At 42.6% G+C, this 21,187-nt stretch overlaps 1 protein-coding gene across 1 annotated transcript in view; it reads right to left on the reverse strand.

The window, feature by feature from the left end:
* The window catches only part of DNAH3 (dynein axonemal heavy chain 3), a 166,621-nt gene that overhangs the window by 111,946 nt on the left and 33,488 nt on the right, over positions 1–21,187 (reverse strand). The window contains exons 16-21 of the mRNA XM_064592765.1: positions 17,705–17,858; positions 16,767–16,911; positions 11,133–11,344; positions 6,661–6,752; positions 2,567–2,681; positions 119–235 (exon numbers count right to left, since the gene is read on the reverse strand). Of these exons, the coding sequence (XP_064448835.1) occupies positions 119–235; positions 2,567–2,681; positions 6,661–6,752; positions 11,133–11,344; positions 16,767–16,911; positions 17,705–17,858 (835 nt within the window). The remainder of the gene's footprint in view (positions 1–118; positions 236–2,566; positions 2,682–6,660; positions 6,753–11,132; positions 11,345–16,766; positions 16,912–17,704; positions 17,859–21,187) is intronic.

A 21,187-nucleotide genomic window follows, 5' to 3' on the forward strand; every position in this document is an offset into this window, starting at 1 on the left:
ATTTTTCCAATCAGGAAAAACTGAGCTTCTTTGTTAACTGAACTTAAAAACCTTCTCCCTCCTCCAACAAACCCAAAGCTAATGAGACATCACAAACCTTCAACCTCATTCCTCTTACCCGGCATTCTGCTTCTATTGGTTTGATGAATGGGGAGCCACACATGGTCTGGGTCTTTATCACGTGATCATCAAGTAACAGCTGAATGTCATCAACTGCGCACAAGATGCTTGTATCCTGCAAAGAAAGATTTCCTGAGCTGTCAAAACCACAAGACCCCCCACTTTTCATGCTGATCTCCAAAAGCCCCACAGCTCAGATATCCACCCAAGTGGGGCAGAAATCTGTCTCACAGAGGATGGAATTTCTATTTTCTTCCTTCAAAGTGTTCCTTTTTTTTTTTTTTTAAGATTTTATTTATAAGAGAGAGAGCACACAAGCAGGGGGAGGGGTAGAAGGAGAGGGAGAAGCAGGCTCCCCACTGAGTAGGGGGCCCAATGTGAGGCTGGATCCCAGGACCCCAGGATCATGGACCTGAGGCAGATGCTTAACTGACTGAGCCACCCAGACACCCTTCCCTGAAAGTTTTCTTAAAGACATTTATTCTCGACCTCCTTTGCAGAAATCAAATACGGTCCCAGCCCATACCTGCAACTAGTATCTGTTGGGGATGGGGTGGGGGAGGGGGAGCATGTTCTATTCCTTTCTCTATGTTCCTACTTCCTTGTCCACTTGCTTTGCTGGCAAGCTGATCCTCAGGTAGGATCAACTGCTAATCTGACTGGCCCTTGACCTGTGGTTCCTAAACTGTGTGCCGAGGGGCTCCTGGGCACTGCAGCAAACTCAGCAGTTTCATTCAAAAAGGAAATACAAATGTTTTTTTCTTTCAATTTATATGTATTCTTAAAAAACAGTTGTTGATAGGATACAAATACTTACTAAAGTTGTTTGAACCTAATTACTTCATAAACAAAGCTGTTAGGAATTTCTTTTGGCCCAGGGAGGGGAACTATGAAAAAAGTACTAAGACACAAAAGGCACCACAAACAGAAAAAAGTTTGGGAACCTCTGCCTATACTCTAAGGGGGCCATTTTTTACTAGTCGTTCAGGTTACTGTGCCTTGAAGGTCAGAGCTCCTATGAATGGCACTCTTTCTCCTGGGCCACCTTGGTGAGCAAGCTGAGAAGGGTCTGCCCCTCTCTGGCAGGTCTGGCCTTTCTGGCTCTGTTTTCACTTCCTTGAAGCCTACATCTGGATGGTTAAATTGGGGCTAGGATATATTCTCTCATCTACCTTCTACCAGTAGCTCTGCACTGGAAGGTGTGTCTAGTTCTTAATAAAATGATACTGTGACTCCCTCCCACTGTCAATCCTTGTCTATTAGCTGCATCACTCAAAAACTCTCAAGATGGGCCAGGTGCAACTGAGCTGTTCCCAGGTTCCCCAGCTCAACCCCTCACCCCAGCCCAACAGCCTCCAGCAGTATCTAATCCCATCAGGCAGTGTGGCACCAAGCTGCTGGTACCCTCGGTTGCCTGGTCTTGCTGAGAGAGGCCCCAGTTCTTTTCCCTTCCATTGGCTCAGCTCCAGTTCTTATCCACATGAAATCAAGGCATCGCGACCATTCAAAGTAAAGCAGTGGAGAAGTCACAAAAAGGTAACATGCAGCCTGGGGGACAGGGAGATTCTCAATCTGCACTGCACGTTAGAAAAAACAGGGGTGCCTGAAAAAAATATATATATGTATTTTGTTTTGAGATGCTTTAAGCATTGTTTACCCAGGTATGCTTCTTCTTCTTCTTTTTTAATAAAGATTTTATTTATTTATTTCACAGAGAGAGACACAGCGAGAGAGGGAACACAAGCAGGGGGAGTGGGAGAGGGAGAAACAGGCTTCCCGCCGAGCAGGGAGCCCGATGTGGGGCTCCATCCCAGGACCCTGGGATCATGACCTGAGCGGAAGGCAGATGCTTAATGACTGAGCCACCTAGGCGCCCCTACCCAGGTATGCTTCTGAAGGACAGGGGTGGGGAAGCCCTCCCTGGGGTGTGCTAGTTCAGCAGTCTTGTTCAGTTCCTTTTCACTGAGAAAGCTTGTTGCTCTGAATCAAAAGGCCTTTCTCATTTAAAAAATGCACCCTTCCTGTGGGGCCTGGAAGAAAGAATAACTGGCACATGAAGGCAGATGGGTGGACACAATCTAATGCACAGCATAGTGATTATAGACAACAAGGCCGCATTAAAAACTCAAAAGTTGCTAAGAGACTGATCCTAATTGTTCCCACCACAAAAAAGAAATGATAATTATGTGACATCACAGTGCTAGCTAACACTAGGGTGGTGATCATATTGTAATACATAAATGTATCAAATCAACACTTGTGCACGTTAAATGTGTACAATGTTGCATGTCAATTATATCTCAATAAAAATAAATTACAAAAAAAAAAGATGTTAGGGATCCTTCCTTCCTGAGCTCTGTTGCATATCTGAATGACTCCACTCTGTAAGCTACTACATAATAAACGGGCTGCTCTCAGGGGGCTGGGCAGTGGGACTGACACTCACGGTGTCCCTGTACTTCACGAAGTTGAATGTCATGTTAACCCAATCTGACTTCATTTTCTCCAAGTTTTTCTCCAGAGAGTATTCCTTACTGGCGGCTGCACCAATGGGCTCCAGTCTAAAGAGAACACAGCAACAGCAATGTCAACGGGAGGAGGGCAATGAAAACACAGCAAAGGAGGAATTTCGGTTCACCCTGAAGACAAATTCAAAAGGCCCTTAATTTTACTAAAATGTTTACTATCCAACTCTAAGATGTGCCAGCTAGCTCCAATGTTTCGCAAGGTTTCTTATCCTCTGTGCTAGCAGCCTGTGGGCTGTTTTGGGCTGAATTGTTTTTTCCCCCAAAATCATGTTTTGATGTCCTAAACTCCAGTATCCTAGAATGTGAGATTCCCTCTTTGAGATAGGGTCTTTAATGAGGTGGTTCAGTTACTGAGGAACATATAGAGTTGTTGATCACTATATTGTACACCTGAAACTAATATAACACTGTGTTAACTATACTGGAATTAAAATTTTATTATTTTTAAGATTTTTTATTTAAATTCAATTACAACATACAGTACATCATTAGCTTCAGATGGAGTGTTCAATAACTTATCAGTTGCATATAACACCCAGTGCTCATCACACTGGAATTAAAATTTTACAAAAGAGGTAGTTTAGTTAAAATGAGGTCATTAGGGTGGGTCCTAATCCAATATGACTGGTGTCCTTATAAGAAAAGGAGATTAAGACGGACACATGCAGAGGGAAAACCATGTGAGGATACAGGGAGAAGGTAGCCTTCTGCAAGCGAAAAAGAGAGACCTCAGAAGAAACCAATTCTGCCAATGCCTTGATCTTTAACTTCCAGCCTCGAGAACTAGGAGAAAATATTTCTGTTGTTTAAGCCACCCAGTCATTATAGCAGCCCTAGCAAGCTAATACAGGGTGGATAATTAATTCTTTGTTGGGAGAGGGGGGCTGTCCTGTACATTGTAGGATCTTCAGTAGCATCCCTGGGCTCTACTCACGAGATGCCAGTAGCAGACTCCCCATGTTCCCACCTCTTGTCAGTTGTGGCAAACAAAAGTGTCTCCAAATATTGTCAAATGTCTCCTAGTGGGGGTGGGGATGTCCCCAGCTGTGGGGTTCAAACTCACAACCCCAAGATCAAGTCACATGCTCTACCAACTGAACCAGCCAGGTACCCCCATCCCTACCTTTTTAAAAACCACTGCTATTTTTCCTGATATGCTGGGTCCACATCTATAGCCCCTCTGTTCCATAGAAAGGGGAAAGACAAGTTCCTTTCTTTTTGTTTCCACAAGGAGAGATGGGTCCTAAACTCAGGTGTGGCCTGGAATTGGGAAGAACCCGGAAGCCAAGTTCTTGGAAGGAGAAGGAGGGATTATTCTCTCTGCCTCAGCACTTGTCTTTCATTGCAAGCCCAACTGCAGAAGAGACAATCTGGTCTTTACAGGAAACCGAAGCCCAGATGAAGCAAGTGATGTGCCCAGAGCCACACTTGCAGCTGGGGAGTGCTGGTACCAGGTCTAGACACCAGTTCCTCTGGCTTTTAATCCAATGTTTCTTCCTCCCCCACAATGTGCCTTTTCCTCTCTCCTTGTCAGAAGGAGCAAGAGAATTATTCACATGTAGTCAGCCAAATAGGGCCAACTAAACAGAGCTGAGAACCCTCATACAGCCTCATTCAGAGCAGTGGATGAGGCACATTCCCAAGAATGACTAATCAAGACCTCCGCAGCAGGGTCATCATCCTAAATGTGGCCTTCTTGGGAGATGACCACAATGAGTGTGCATGTAGGAAATAATTAATAGAGGCAGGTGCCAACCCAGGTGGGTGTGACACAAGGAGGCTAGCTGTGTGGCCGTGATCAAGTCACTTGACAGGCTTTCAGCCCCCATCTGCATACATCAGGGGTTGCTGGTATAATTAAGTGAAATGTTTGCAACATGCTTTGTGACTTATAATTATGCAAATAATTGCACAGGGGAAGGACTAATGAGTTTGGGAGTCCTTGAGGGCCGTCAAGAGTTGACCTTACCCAAATGTGCTAAAGCAGCTCATGAACTGTGTGCCACGTGATAAAGCCGCATTAACTATGGGATGGTGGGGCACAGGTGGACGTCACATCTCACTCACAGGTAGTGGCCGAGAACTTCGATGTTAACTCAGTTCAGGTTACATGCCTTATGTCACAATCCCCACCATAACTCTAATCAGCCAGCTACTATTCTTCTTCCCATTTTACAGATAAGGAGACTGAGACACACAGAGGTAAACAACTTAGCCAAGGTGTCACCACATTTGGGTTTGTCACAGTTGAGCCCACTGGCATGGGAAGTGGCAGAGCTGCTGTGTGTTTGCTTGGTTTCGGTCTCCTTAGATTGGTTTATTCTTTAGGCAGTACAGGGTAATGGTTAAGGCTCTGGAGTCAGCCAAGTCTGGGCTCAGGTCTTGGTTCTTTCGGTTACTACTGTGACCTCTGGCTAGTTACCTAATCATTCAAATCAACTTATTTCCTCATCTGTAAAACAGGAATAATAATAGTAGCTACAGTATTAGGTTATAGTGATGGAGAAGTTGGTTAATGTTTATTAAATGCCTGGTGCAGGATAAATGTTCAATAGTTGGTATCTCTTAGAAATATCTTAAAGGGGAAAAATGTGGCCTTTTAATGAAATAACTTACACCTGGTAGAAAGGCTCATGTCTCCAGGCCGCTCCTCGAAGAGAGCCTGTAATGGTGGTATTGGGGGCCTGGGAGCACCTTAGATTAGACCCATTATCCCCACAAGAATAGAGAAGGGATTCCAAACTCTGTCATGCATCAGAATCACCTGGAGCAGTGCTGCCCATTTGAAATAAATACCTCACTTTAAAGTTTCCAGGCACCATATTTTTAAAAAGTAAAAAAGAAATGGGAAATTACTTTTAATAATTTAACAATTTAACACAGTGTATCCAAAATATTACCATTTCAACATGTTACCAATATTAAAACTTATTAGATTTTTTTTTAAAGATTTTATTTATTTATTCATGAGAGAGAGATTGAGAGAGAGGCAGAGGGAGAAGCAGGCTCCCAAGAAGCAGGGAGCCCAATGCGGGACTTGATCCCAGGACCCTGGGATCATGACCTGAGCCGAAGGCAGACGCTTAACCATCTGAGCCACCCAAGCGCCCTGGTTTTTTTTTTTTTTTCCCTTAATAAGCCTTTGAAATCCAGCCCCTGTTTATACTTCCAGCATCTCTAGCTCAGAATAGTTTCATTTCAAGGGCTCAGTAATATGTGGCTGGTGGCTCCTGTACTGGAAGTGCTGACCTGAAAAACTGGTTAAAACACAGACTTCAGGGTCTATGCCCAGAATTTATGATTCAGCAGACTGGGGTGGGGCCTGGGAACATGCATTTCTAACAAGTTCCCAGGTGACGCCGATGCAGCTGGTGTGGGGCCACACCCAGAGAAGCATGTGTGTTGAGTTAGACCTGAACCCAGCTGTCTAACAGGGATTCTGGTCCAGGAAATACAGCATCTCCCATCCTCAGCCCTGAAGGAGGTGTGGACAAACCATCAGAGTCCTCAGAATATCTGGTCCTAAAAACAACAATTCTAATAGCACCGATTCCTGCACACAGACTCCAGGGGCATTTGGAGAAAAGGAGAAAGCAAGTGAAGAATTCTCTCACTTGACCCTGTTTCTCGGACTCCTAAGGGCTCAAAGAGCCACTCCTGTTTACTGTTGTTTGTTTAAAAGGGGAAACTGAAGCCCAGAAAGGTGGAATGGTTTTACCTGAAGTCACTGAGACCTGGGCTTGGAGCTCAGTTTCCAAGAACTTTTTTTTTTTTTAATTTCCCTTCGAAATAAAATCTTCGATTCAATTTTCTAGTCACAATCTGTCATCTACTCAGCAACTGAAAGTGAGTTTCACCAATAGCTAGTCACTTGAGGGGGAGGTTACTAAAAACACTTAAGTCACCCTGAACCAGAAGGAGAAAAACAGCCTGATAGGAGGCCAGTCATATCCTGTGGGAAGTCAGATACTCTGACTGAAAAGCTTCCTCAAGCAGGGAAGAGGAGTCTTACTTGTCAATGAATTTGCCGAACCCGTATTCCAGCATATTTGAGAGGCAAGTTGTTTCTGTGGGTTTTATTTCAGAGCCGACAATCTCACTGATCTGCAGAAAAGAGAGGAAAACAAATGCATATTGTCCAAGGTAGTAGCACCGGCCAGTAGATTTTCCATGGTGTTTGAAATGTTCTACTCTGCACCGTCCCTTACAGTAGCCGCCGTCACATTTGGCCATTGAACCCTGGAAATGTGGCCAGTGTGACGGAAGAACTGATTTTTTTTTTCAGTTCTTTTCTTTTTTTTTTTATTCTTATGTTAATCCCCATACATTACATCATTAGTTTTAGATGAAGTGTTCCATGATTCATTGTTTGTGCATAACACCCAGTGCTCCATGCAGAATGTGCCCTCCTCAATACCCACCACCAGGCTAACCCATCCTCCCACCCCCCTCCCCTCTAGAACCCTGTTTGTTTTTCAGAGTCCATCGCCTCTCATGGAAAGAACTGATTTTTAATTTTTATTTTGTTTTACTTAAATTCAAATAGATGTGTAAATAGGTAGTGGCTATTGAATTGGATGGTGCAGGTCTAAAAATGTGGGAGGCAGCCTAGGGCCCACATTGCATTCTATCTGGTTTACTGGGGATCACTGCCCACCACCACTTGCCTAGTGCCAACTTGTGAGCACCCTGTCGGGTGGAACCGGATCTGGTTTGTTTTTGTGCTCCTAGAGCCTAGTGCAAAGTCTGGTCTATGACAGAAGCTACAGTAAGTGTTTGCTGAGTAAAAGGAGAGAGTTATGAGTACATGGGATAGGCAGACCCCCCAATTCTGCAATCTGAGGATGCTGGGAAGGGAGGAACCCTCTGCCCAAATATCTTCCTTTCCACCCCAGCATGCTAAATTGGTGGAATGGTTAGCACTCATTGTGCCCATGCCTTTGGTGTAAATACTACCCCAAGCTTGTTTTTTTAAGTGAAAATAACCCTGAAGGAGGTCTCACGTGAAGTCTCTGATGGATTTGAACACTTCTCTCAAGGACTGAGAGATCTGGGGAGGATGAGGGTTCCATGCACTCAAGAGGAGTAGGAAGACCTGAAGGAGAATGAGGCTCTAGGAGAAACCTCACCTACTGCCCCATTTTGTCTCTGTCCAGCCCCAGGAGGACTACGGGATGTCTGAGCAAGAAGGAATATGAGAGCTGGGGCCTGTTCTATCTTATTTAACCATGTGTCCCTAGGAGTGGCATTTAATAGGCATCAGTAACTATTATGGAATGAAAGCAGGGCCTGAGGACACCTGGAGGACCCCTAAGATAATGGAAATCATAGAATTAATTAACATTTATTGAGGGCCACTATGAAGTAGGCAGTGTTTTAAGAACTTTATGCACTTATTTCATCCCCCCAATATGATGTGGAAGATACTAATGTATTATTATTCCTGTTTTACATATAAGGAAACTGAGACAAAGAAAATAATCATCTTGTCCAAGACCATTCGGCTAATAAATGGCAGAATTGGGACTTGGACCCAGTTCTGCCTAAAAAGATCTTCTCCATCATATCTAGTGGGTCTCTCAGGTCTTCTATGTATAGTTGTGAGGGTTATATACTGCATAACTCTAAAAAATACATTTCACACTGTAGTTCACAAAAACTGCATTCCCCAGAGTTGTGGAGTGTACAACCTGCACAACTGTTCCTGGTGACCCTGGACTTTGATTTATTCTCTAATACCTGAAAGTACACCTTAGAACACATACTCTCTCTAGGATTAAATGACATAACTATGCAAAGGACTTGGCATAGTACTTGGCCCATAGGAAAGACTCAGAGATTGGTAGTTTTGTGTTTTTTTAATTGCTTTTGTTAATTACAGAGACTAACAAAGCATCTGGTTTTCTAATTCAAAGAGAATGAGAGAGAGAGAGAATTGGTTGCTCTGTCCAATATGGAGCCGCTAGCTTCTTGTGGCTATTGAGTACTTGAAATGTGACTAGCCCAAACTGAGATGTGCTCTAAGTGTGAAAGCATACCACATTTCAAGAACTTAGTATGAAAAATGTGAGAGATCACATTAACATTTTTACATTGATTACCTATTGAATAACAATATTTTGAATATATTTGGTTAAATAAAATATATTCATAAAATTTATTTCTCCTGTTTGTGCTTTTTTTTAAATATGGCTACAAGAAACTTCAAAATTGGACATATGGCTTGTATTATTTTCTTTGGGCAGCACTGTCCTAGAAGGCCAGCTTTGGTACACATCAGTGTGGTTTCCTCTTAAGGTCAAATGTCACCCTGTTCCATCTTGTTTTAAACCACAGTAGCAACCTTTTTGCTGCTGTCTGTGCCCCAAACTGAGCGACTAGCCCTTCCTGCTTAAGTTCTGGGAAATGGTCAAAAACCACAGCACAGCTGCCCCACACCCTATGTCCCCGGAAGATCCATCCTGTAGCCTTAAGAGCTAGAGGTGGTTTAACCTTCAGAGTCCCCTGCCAGAGCCAGAATCTGTGCAAAAGGATTTCCTGAGTTAGGCATCAGGGCAGAGAATGGCTTCCCCAGGCCAGTGGCTATCACCGGGGTGGCCTGTGGTTTGACCTACAGTGCAGGCAGGAAGTGGCTCTGAGTGGGGGCAGCCCTGTGTGTATCTGGTGACCTCTCTCCTTTCTGAGCTCACTTTTAACTGTTCAGGCCACTGGATTTCCACTTTAGGGGCTCATTACTCAGGAGCCACCATGCTGGGGCTAGAGTCCACTCTTATCTACGGCATACTATCCCCTTTAACCTGATATTTCTTGTCGCGTTTCCCCCAAACAGATCTAGATTCCAATTCCCTCTCTCACCACTTACTAGCCACATGACAATTTACTTACTCTCTCTAAGCCTCAGTTTTCTTATAAACTGTGAAATGGAGACAATGATAGTCCCTGCTTCAAAGGGTTGCTGGGAGGATAAAATGAGGGAATCCACACAAAGTCTACAACACAATACCTAGTTCATAGTTGGTATTCAATATGTTCGAGCTATTACTGCTATTGCTCTTTTAATTCTAAGGAGTTTTTCCAATCTGTCCATCTGAGTGATCTGTAAATGAGAATTATGAATGTCTAGGAATCGTTGGGATTTTTAAAGTGCCCACATGTGAGAAGAGTGTCATCACAGGGGAAGCATCAGGTAGAGAAGACTGCCTTCTGAGTCTCCTGGGAGGGTTGTTTAAATGTGCCACTGACCAGGGCACTTTCTTTAAGTGTCATCTCATGGAGACACCTAGCACTACCAAAGGCCACTTGCCTATCCAACCTCCCCAGCCCTCCAAATGGGTCAAAGCTCTAGTAAGGCTAGGTCCATGGGGAGAGGGACCCTATGAGCACCTGTAAGTGGGGGCAGCTGTCGCAGTGCAGACCCCTCTGCTGGGGCAGTACAAGACCAGAAGTCTACTCAGGTGACCTCTCCCCTGCCCTCCTTTACATCCTTTGCTTAGGTGTTGAGCTTCAAGGCTTTCTGGGAAATTAAAAGCAGTTCCTTTTTACAGAAAACTCCAGAATCTCTCACGTATCAAGATCTCTGTATTCCCAGAGAGATCAAAATGCTCCTAGCTCAGACTTCATTCTCTGAAAGGTAATGGGTGTGTGCTCTCAGATTGGGTCCTTCCAGAGACTTGTCCTACAGTCTTGTGCATGGTTCCCAGAGAAGAATTCCAGGCCAAATCATAGAGAAAGCTGCCTATGGAGATCCAGTCTCATCTCCACCTCCACACAGAGCAACTCCTTGGTAGAGGACGTTTCAAGGCCATTGCTAGCCCTTGAATATGATGATTATTTTAGAAACACAGTGAGTTTTCTTTTTTCTGCTTAGTGTTCACACCGCACTTATCACCCTCACACTTGGCTGCTTATAAAAGTCCCAACTATTTTTAGGGAGAATATTTATTATTCTCATTTATAGACTCAAAGGGCTGAAAGAAGAGTGAAATGTTATTTCTGAACATAGCCTGTTGGACAATGAGGCTCTACAGTAGAGTCAGCGCAAGCAGAAACCATCTGGCATTGTCAGGAAGCCCCTGAAAAAGGTGTGGCTTTCTCTTTTGTCTGTCCTAGGTTAAGGGACAAATCAAGGTCCCTCCCACTGTAATTCAATGCCCTTATCACCCTTTAGGACCCTGAGCAGGCATTTGCTTAGGTAGGCAGACAAGGAGAGACTCTGTGGCCGCTGGCTGGAGCAATACTCAACCATCAGCAATGGGGTCCCCCAAAAAAGGGTCAGCCTGTTCATGTGAAGAGGCAGGCATTTCAGCCCCTATTCTGCCTGTTCCCTCCCCCCTCCCATTACTGCCTGTTTAGCCTCAAGTAGATTCTCCCTTTCAGAAAGGAGAACCTTGACCCAGTATTGGTTCCTGCCTTCCAAAGGGCTACCAGAACCAGGTAGAGACTGGGTATGGATTGGGCTGGGTAGGGGTGGACGGTGACAGGGACCTGTTGCCAGTGCCGGTCCTTCATTCCTGGGTTGCAGGAGATGCTGAGGATGGGGATGTGCTGCTTGAATTTTTCAATCTTGACTTTCACATTCTCTGCTAACCGCCTGGGTGCAGGTACATCAGGTAGGGTCTTGGTCAATTTATATATCGTTCTCCACATATTCCCTATTTCCTCGGAGATCTCCTCAGCATTCAGCAAAAAGAGGGGTCCTGAAATAGAAAACATGGGATGAGGGAAGGGTCAGACCCACCAAGTGGATGTTAGTCATGTGCACTTTTAAGTCCCTGAAATTAGAATGGTGCCTATGGTATGGATATTGGAACAGGCACGGGATTTGGAGTTGGGTCTGGATCTGAATGCTCCCCTTAGCCAATGAAACCCTGGGGGTGTTTTCCTGAACTTTTCTAAGCCTCAACTGTGTTACCTATGATACAGGGGTAATAATGGGCACCCTGGCAGGTGATCGTGAACATTAAGTGAGCTAAGGGGCAAACACAGTATCTGGCATGTAATGCAAGTGCAGTTAGGGAACCGACTGTTAGCGGTGGTTGTAGATGCTATTATAGAAGCAGTAAAGGTGTTCCACAAATGCTGTGAAATATTGACAGTTGGGGGATGGGGGGGTTTTTCGTACAGCTCTGGCAATTTTTATGTAAGTTTGAAATTATCTTAAGATTTTTTTTTTAAAAAACAAAGAATGACCCCTCATTTTAAAAAAGGACTCCAAAATATTAATTTCCTTCTCCTCCTTTTCTTCATAGGGATCTTCTAGCATTTGGGTTTCACATTCAGTCAAAATCCTTCCATGCTGCTTCTTTCTTCCCCTTGGACATTTCAAATCAGTATGAACTCTTGCATCAGGATGTTGCAAATTTACTCAGAAACATTTTTCTTTCATGGCTACCGAGACTAAATAAAGCCTTGTTAATTTCACATGCTTCATCAGCCTGACATTTCTGAGGTAAGTAATCAAAAATTAAAACTTTTTGAAAAGAAAAAGAAATGTACATAGTGTCCAGGCAATATATAAAAACACATACATCATGTCCAATTCGGGTTTTCATGGGAATGCAAGGCTGGTTTAATATTTGAAAAATCAAACAATGTAATAAACTATATATATATATTTTTTTTATTTAAAGATTTTTATTTATTTGAGAGAGAGAGACAGAATGAGAGACAGAGAGAGCATGAGAGGGGGGAGGGTCAGAGGGAGAAGCAGGCTCCCCACTGAGCAGGGAGCCCAATGTGGGACTCGATCCTGGGACTCCAGGATCATGACCTGAGCCGAAGGCAGACGCTTAACCGACTGAGCCACCCAGGTGCCCCTGTAATAACCTATATTAACAGTCTAAAAATAGAAAATCACATGATAATATCAACTGATGCGGAAAAAGCATCTGACACAACTCAGTATCCATTCATGATAAAAACCTCTAAACCAACTAGGAATAGAAAGGAGCTTACTAAGTTTGATAAAGGGCGTCTATGAAAAGCCTATACTACCACTATACTCTTGTATACTGGAAATATGCACAGCTCTTTACACATCGATCATACCACAATAAAGTGGTTTTAAAAAACCAAACCAAAACAAAACAAATCCCTAATAGTTAATGGTGAAAGATGGAATACTTTTTCCCTAAGATGAGGAACAAGGCAAAGATTTCACTCTTTTAACTCCTAATCAACATCACAAAGTCCTAGACAGTATGATGAGGCATGAGAAAGAAATAGGAGGCACACAGATTGGAAAAGAAGAAATAAAATGTCTTAATTTTCCAAATGTCATGACTGTTTATATAGATGATCCAAGAAATCTAAAGAATAGCAATAGCTGGGGCGCCTGGGTAGCTCAGTCAGTTGAGCGTCGGACTCTTGATTTGGCTCAGGTCATGACCTTGGGGTCATGGGACTAAGCCCCGCATTGGGCTCTGCTCTCAGTAGGGAGTCTGCTTGAGGATTCTCTCTCCATCTCTCTGTCTGCCCCTCCCCCTGCTCAAATGTGTGTGTGCTTTCTATCTAAAATAAACAATTAAAAAAAATAAATAACAGCAATAACAAATCTTTGCAAGAGAGCAAAAACACTGTAACAAAAATGAAAAGACATCTGATGGGTCTATTAGTAGACTGGACACAGGTGAGGAAAGAATCTTTGAGCTTGAGGATATATCATTAGAAACTTCCAAAATTAAAAAGAAAAAAAGATGGGGAAAAAATGGAACAGAATGGCTAAGAACTGTGGGATAACTACAAGATATATAACATACAAGAAATGGTAATACCAGAAAGAGAATAAAGAGAAAAGAACAGAGAAAATATTTGAAGCAATGACTGGGAATTTCCCCCCAAATTAATGTCAGATACCAAGCCACAGATCCAGGACAAATGCCAAAAACTACACCTAAACATATTATATTCAAACAGTAGAAAATCAAAGTTAAAGAAAAAACTTGAAAAAAGCCAGGGCGGGGGGAAACCACTATACTTTTAGAGGAGCAAAGATAAGCATTACATTCCCCTTCTCCTCAGAAACCACACAAACAAGAAGAGAGTGGAATGAAATTATTGAGAGAAAAAACCCCACCAACATTAAAATTCTCTATCCTGAGAAATTATCGTTCTAAAGTGAAGGAGCAACAAATACTTTCTCAGACAAACAAACTGAGGGAATTTGTTGCCAGTAGACCTACCTTGCAAGAAATGTTAAAAGAAGTTCTTGAAAGAAGGAAAAGTATTTGTCAGAAACTCAGACTTATGTAAAGAAATGAAGAGCATTAGAGAAGGAATAAGTGAAGGTAAAATAAATACTTTTATTTTTCTTATTCTTAGCTGATCTAACAGTAACAGTTTGTTCAAAATAACAGTAACAACAATATATTTGATGATTACAGTTTATACAGATGAAATGAATAACAGAAATGACACAACAGATGGAAGAGAGAAATTAGGGATACTTTACTATTACAAGACATTTTTGAAATAAAGTTATATATATTAAATATAGCCCAGCAATCTACTCCTGGGCATTTACCCCAGAGGAATGAAAACTTAATGTCAACATGAAAATTCATGCATGAATGTTTACAACAGCTGTATTCATAACAGCCTAAAACTGGAAACAGCCCAAATATCCACTAATGGGTAAATGGGTAAACAAATTGGTATATCCATGCAATGGAATACTACCCAGCATGAAAGGGAAGGAAGGACCAATGGTTATAACCAATAACTTGGATGAATCTCAAAGTAGTCTGCTGTGTGAAACAAGCACTCTCAAAAGGTTACACACTGTATCATTCCATTTATATAACAATCTCAAAAAGAGGAAACTATTTAACAATGAATAGCTCAACAATGCCAGGTCCTCTGGCTGGGGGTAGAGTGTGACTACAGAGCGGGCAGTACAAGAAATTTTATTGAACTGATGAAATTTCTGCTTTCTTTTTTTTTTTTTTTTTTTTAAAGATTTTATTTATTTATTTGACAGAGACAGAGACAGAGACAGCGAGAGCAGGAACACAAGCAGGGGGAGTGGGAGAGGGAGAAGCAGGCCTCCCGCCGAGCCGGGAGCCCGATGTGGGACTCGATCCCAGGACCCCAGGATCATGACCTGAGCTGAAGGCAGTCGCTCAACCAACTGAGCCACCCAGGCGCCCAAATTTCTGCTTTCTGACTGTGGTGAATCTATATATGTGTTAACATTTATAGAACTATATGCCAAAAATGTCCTTTTTGCTGTGTATGAATTTAAAATTAAAAAATTAAATGCAAAAAATTTTTAATACAATATCTCTAATAAAAAGACTTCGTAAGCTATAAATATTTCCCTAACACCATAAAAATTTTGTATCTCAAACCAACAAAAAGCATCATGTTTAAGGTGACACTCTGCAAGAGCCCTCATTAAAATCACGAGTAAGACAAGGGTGCCCATTATTACCACTGTTTATTTTGGAAGTGCTAGTCAACACAGGACAGTGAGTAAAAAAAGGGGTATACAAATAAATAAATAAGGTAAAATATAATTGTATAGATATGACTGATTACTTGGAAAAATTAAGAGCACCAGTGAAAATGAAAATTTTTTAAATGAAAAAGAAAATACCAATTTAAATATTAAATCAGCAAATAAAGATAAAAATAATTTGGCAAAAACAGTTTTCAAAGCTATTATTCTCAGGTTCGTTAAGGGTGTGAAGAATGGGCACTCTTAAATACTGCTAGAAGGGTAATAAATTAAAACATAACTTTTCTGGAAGACAGTTAACAACAAGTTTTTAAAATCCTAATCATTTTCGGGGCACCTGGGTGGCTCAGTCAGTTAAGCGTCTGCCTTTGGCTCAGGTCATGATCCCAGGGTCATGGGATCGAGCCCCGCATCGGGCTCCCTGCTCAGCGGGAGACCTGCTTCTCCCTCTCCCACTCCCCCTGCTTGTGTTCCCTCTCTTGCTGTGTCTCTCTCTGTCAAATAAATAAAATCTTTAAAAAATAAAAATAAAAAATAAATAAAATCCTAATAATTTCCATCACATGATCCTTGATCTAGCCATTTCACTTTTGGGAATTTATCCTAAGAAAATGATCAGAATTGCATCCATTAAACTGGTAACAAAGATGTTCACCACAGGTGTGCTTATAACACCGAAGTGCCTGAAGCAAACTGCAGGCTCAGCTCTAAGGGTCTCAGAGTTTGTCCTCTGCTTGTATACACTCTCCCCAGGTGACATCATTCATGGCTTTTAATTGTAATCTACACTCAATTATTCCCCAATATAAGTTGCCCCCCAAACATATAACTTAACTGCAGGCTGATATACTCAGCTGCTAATTAATATTCCCATTTGGGTGTTTGCAGACACCTTGAACTTGGTATATTCAAGCTGATGGGTCTTTTTCCCCCCATAAATCTGTCACTTCTCTTGTTCAGTGATGGCAATATCCACCAAATTGCCTGGGCCAATAATCTGGATGTCACCCTAGGTTCTTCCCTCTCGCTCCCTGACCCCTGCCCCATATCAGATCATCATTAAGTCCTGTTGACTTTACCCCCTCCAATTCTCTCTAGTCTCCAGGATCTAGAGAAGAGGAGTAATTTACAGATGTCTGTGGCACTATGGCCTTTCTTGAAGTAGCACAGGGGTGGAAAGGCCATCTTATTTTCCCCACCCCCTCCGCCTCTCTGCAATCTATGGCTCTGGGTGGCTGCCTCTTCTATTATACCCTGGCAACAGGTCTGGCTCTTCAAACCCCACTTTCCATCATTATCACATCAGGAAAATTTGACTGTGTGGCTGCGTTAATCCAGAGTATAAGAATATGATTTAAAGGGCGCCTGGGTGGCTCAGTTGGTTGAGCGACTGCCTTCGGCTCAGGTCATGATCCTGGAGTCCCGAGTCTGCTTCTCCCTCTGACCCTCCCCCCTCTCATGTGCTCTCTCTCTCTCTCATTCACTCTCGCAAATAAATAAATAAAATCTTAAAAAAAAAAAAAGAATATGATTTAAAAAAACAAATGTAGCTTAAATCTGAAGTCCAATCCTGTTCTAGAACTGGCTGGGTTGTGTCCCCTGGTAGTGGACCCACTACCCCATCAGCTACCATGTCCCAGCAGACTGAGCCTGGAGCGTACCGTTCATCCACTCCTCTGACTTGATGCTGAACTCGTATGTCGTCAGCCACAGCTGCTCGTAAGGCACTTTGTTGGTCATCAAGGCTTGCAGGAGAGGGAAGGTACTCTTCTCCTTTTCCAACAGTTCCTCCTCCTTATTGATCAACTGCAGGGCAAAAGGGAATGCTGTTTATTGGGCAGCTGGTTTTCTGAACCCTAAAGGCCACTGTGGCAAATCCCTCAGTGCTTTGAAAACCAAGTTGAGGAAGATGTAAATTCATCTGGAGAGCGAGAGAGGAAAACAAGACATGGACTCAAGTAAGAAAGTCCCTCTGGGTTACCTCTGAGGGCTGTGACAGCTAAGATCTAGCTGGATGAAACTCTAGGATAATTTGCTACTTGCTCCATCATCTTTGATCCTATTCTACCATATCCATATCCCCATATTCACAATTTTCGTATGTACTTCAGATGTTTACATGATGCCCCCCCTTCTTAGGCTGACTTGCCTCAAAGATAAGAACTTTAATGGTAAAGAACTTACTAGTTGACCTTCAGGGCAATTTACTTAGCTTTTCCAAGCCTTAGTTCTCTTATTTTAGATAGAGATAAATGGGGACAGTAACAGTACCCACCCCAAAGGTTTGTTATGGGTATTAAGGGATATATCGCATAAGAAGCCCTTTGTACATTGTTGAGCACATAATAAATACTCAATGTATGTGAGCAAATATTTTCCTGTAATTTCTTTTTTGTGTACTCAATGACTAACAAAAAAGCTGGTATAATGTAGGGTTGTAAGAAAAGGTAGTTGAAAGCGCCAATGAAAGAACTGGTCAATTCACCAATCAATACTATCCACCTGACAGGTGATGTTAGGAAAACCCAAAATCAAGAAGCAGAACCAACAGGGCAGGACAGTCATTAAGTCTCCAACCCCAGGCCCCAAGACCCCAAACCTCAAATTCCATCAGTGCTTGATCTAGGTTCTTTGAAAGCTCGTTAAGCTTTTCAACATTGTTCTTCATTTCTTCTGTGCTCATCACTTCACGTTTCCTAAACCCTTCCAGTTCCTTGTTGTAGCCTTCAAGTTGCGTCTCAAATTCTGAGCACCTAAAAGCAAAGGACAGCCCAATCACATTTGGACTTTCCACTTTTGATATCCAAAATATCAGCAATTTCTCACCCATATTCAAGCCTGGGGAGAATCTGATTTTCTGGTGCATGAGATTAATATATATATATATTAGGTTAGATGAACAGGAGCACTCTCCACAGTAGAGTTCAGCTGAGGAGGGGCTCCAGGAATAACCCGAAGCCCTGGGCTCAGCCCTCTCTTTGGTGAACACTCAAACCTCACGTCCATCATTTTACATTAATCTGAAAAATACATATATATATATGTATTACTTAAAATCCTACCTCCCAGAGATGTCTGGTGTGACCCTATTGACGGTTAAGCATTTCCAGATGTTTACCTGTATGGGTAAATATATATGTGTGCGTATATATGAAATCTATATAATACCTATTCTATACACACATATAAAATGTATGTATATATATGTATTATTCAGTCATCCATTAGATATTTATTATTAAGGGCTTGATACATTCCAAGGACTGCTCTAGGCATCAGGGAAACATTTGTGATATACACTATTAAGCTCCCTATGTTCATGGAGCTTGTATTTTAGTTTGGGGAGACCTAGATAAGAAACACATGGATTGGGGCACCTGGGTGGCTCAGTCAGTTAAGCGTCTGCCTTCGGCTCAGGTCATGATCCCAGGGTCCTGGGATCGAGCCCTGCATCGGGCTCCCTGCTCTGCGGGGAGTCTGCTTCTCCCTCTCCCACTCCCCCTGCTTGTGTTCCCTCTCTCGCTGTGTCTCTCTCTGTCAAATAAATAAATAAAATCTTTAAAAAAAAACAAACAAACACATGGATTGATGGGTGGGTAGGTGGGTGAATAGATGGGTGGATAAATTCATACATAGATAAAGATAAAATGATATATTCCTGATAGGCATAAATGTTCTGAAGAAAATAAAACAGGGCAGAGTGCCTAGAGGATGTAAGTAGAGGGCTACTTTAGCTAGAATGACCAGGAGTGACCTTTTAGCAACAAAGCAAGTCGCACAGTCACTTCTCCCTTTTTCTAACAGGGTAGACTATATAGTGTTAAGTTACAATTGCTTAGCACATTATAGTTTCTAAAGTACTTTCATCTCCATAATATATACATATGTATATATGTCATACAATAGTACAGTCATTAGTAAATAGTAGGCACTCAGGTTGAATAAATGAGTTGTATTTGTGGGACTACCTGGAGTCTAAGGGAGGATAATTTAGGGATTTAAAAATGGTGGATTGGTCAGAATTCCGGCATGAAATGGAATTCACTCCAATGTTCAAAGAGAGAGGCTTTGATGAAGGGACTACCTACACAGGTAAGATAGGGTAGCCTCAGAAGGAAGCCACTAGGACCCCTAGGGTCAAGAAAACACTGGGAACTGAAACCATGGAGAAGCAAGAACTGTCATCCAGGAGGGATGAAGCTACTACCAGAGTGCCAGGGCCAAACAGGGAGGGAGAGGAGAAAAGGTGATCCCTGTCCAAACTCCTCAGGGCTCTCCACTGGGGGAGCCCTACCTGGATCCAACAGACAAGGGAGTCAGAGGCTGAGGACTGTGGGTGTCAGTGGACCAGGCACTGAGTGGACAGAGGAGGAAGAAGGTGGAAGAAGGAATTGGGGAGTGGGGGGGTCAGGCGGCAGCAAATGGAGAATTATTAGTGCCAAAGCCAAAAATTAATGTGGGCTGGTAAAATAGGTCAAGTTTCTTAGAGAGAGAATGTGGCTGCTCTCACAGAAGACGAATGAATAAATGAACACTGCTCATTCCCCCTCACACACCGTTCTCAGGATTAATGTAAAAATGATGGACATGAGGTTTGAGTGTTCACCAAAGAGAGGGCTGAGCCCAGGGCTTCGGGTTATTCCTGGAGCCCCTCCTCGGCTGAACTCTGCTGTGGAGAGTGCAGAAACCAGTGGGTGCCATCAGGCTGAGTCACCCCTCCCAGAAGAGATGGCCACTGCTCTTCTCTTCTCATTATAAATGACAGTTCCCATTTTCCCCAGAGCCACCCCTCACTCTGAACTTTAACAGCACTTACTGCCTCTAAGTAGTCTTACAGCGCTGTTCCAAAAGTATGCTTGCAAGGTCGTGGTTTAGAAGTGAAGCACTTTTTTCTCCCCAAAGAAGTCACTGTCCAAAGGATGAAGGAAATGGACAGCTTCTGAATGCCTACCATGTGCTGGGTACCGCTCAGGCACAATCTCAGGTCATCTCATTTCATCCTTCTGCACAATGATACCTCTCATGAAATGAGATGACCTGAGATGGGCTCTGTTATCCCATTTTCCGTATGAGGACACTGAGGCTCAAAAAGATGAAGAAACTTGCTCCTGTTCATCTAACCTACAAATCAGTTCCATGGTGGAGGCTGTTCATAAGGGGACATGGGGTAGATGGGAACGCTGTACTTTCTCAATTTTGCTGTGAATTTAAAACTGTTCCAAGAAATAAAGTCTATTAATTTAAAAATATCAGTAGCACCCATTTGGCTAAAAGTTCGGGGTAGAGAGAGGAGAAGGCTGCTGGAAGAAAAAAAACTGTGTGCATACAATTGTGTATACACCCCCCCCAACCCCCCACTTTTGTTGTTGTTATTGTTTTTTTCTGGATGGCAGACCTAGGCCATATTTTGAAGGTAACGAATAAATAGTTTTTTCCTTCAGCCCAAACTCCCATTCTGTGTAGAAATCCCTGCTTTTATCTACTCTTTTCCTTTCTTGTGAGTATTTGCAGGGATTATAGGACCTAAAGTTGGGCAGGGGGGAGTTTCACATGTGAAGGGGAGAGTAACTGGAACAACTCTACAGTTCATCAACCAAGTGTTACAAGCTGGGCTGGCCGTGCATGCATGTATGTCTTTACCATCCACGTGGTACTTGGCCCACTTTGCTTGACACTGATTTTTCAGTAGGTATTTTCTCTGCTACTGGATTAAAATCTTTATTTAGTAGCCAAACACACTTACATGTCTAGAATATAGCACAGCACATAGTAAAAATTCATAATAAATACTGGTTGAATTGACAAATAATGGATGAATAAATGATATAGCCACATTAGCACTGAACAAGACCAGCTGCCAAACAGGCAATTTCTCAGCCTCCTACCACGCCTCTATTATCCCTGTCTTGCTATCTCCTTGGTCTCCAGTGTGAGGCTGATGATTTTGCTATTATTATTGCGAGGCCATTATTCCATGCCACTATTTTTGTCTTTTTCTCTCTGCACCGCCAAATTCCAATTGTTCAAAGCAGGGAGGGAAGGCATTGGCAGGGTCACTATAGTGAAGCAGGCTTAAAGAGAA

The sequence above is a fragment of the Mirounga angustirostris genome, unplaced genomic scaffold (assembly GCF_029215605.1).
Source record: "Mirounga angustirostris isolate CCGP_5_RB_7025 unplaced genomic scaffold, mMirAng1.0.hap1 SCAF_5, whole genome shotgun sequence".
NCBI classification, from domain to species: Eukaryota; Metazoa; Chordata; class Mammalia; order Carnivora; family Phocidae; genus Mirounga; species Mirounga angustirostris.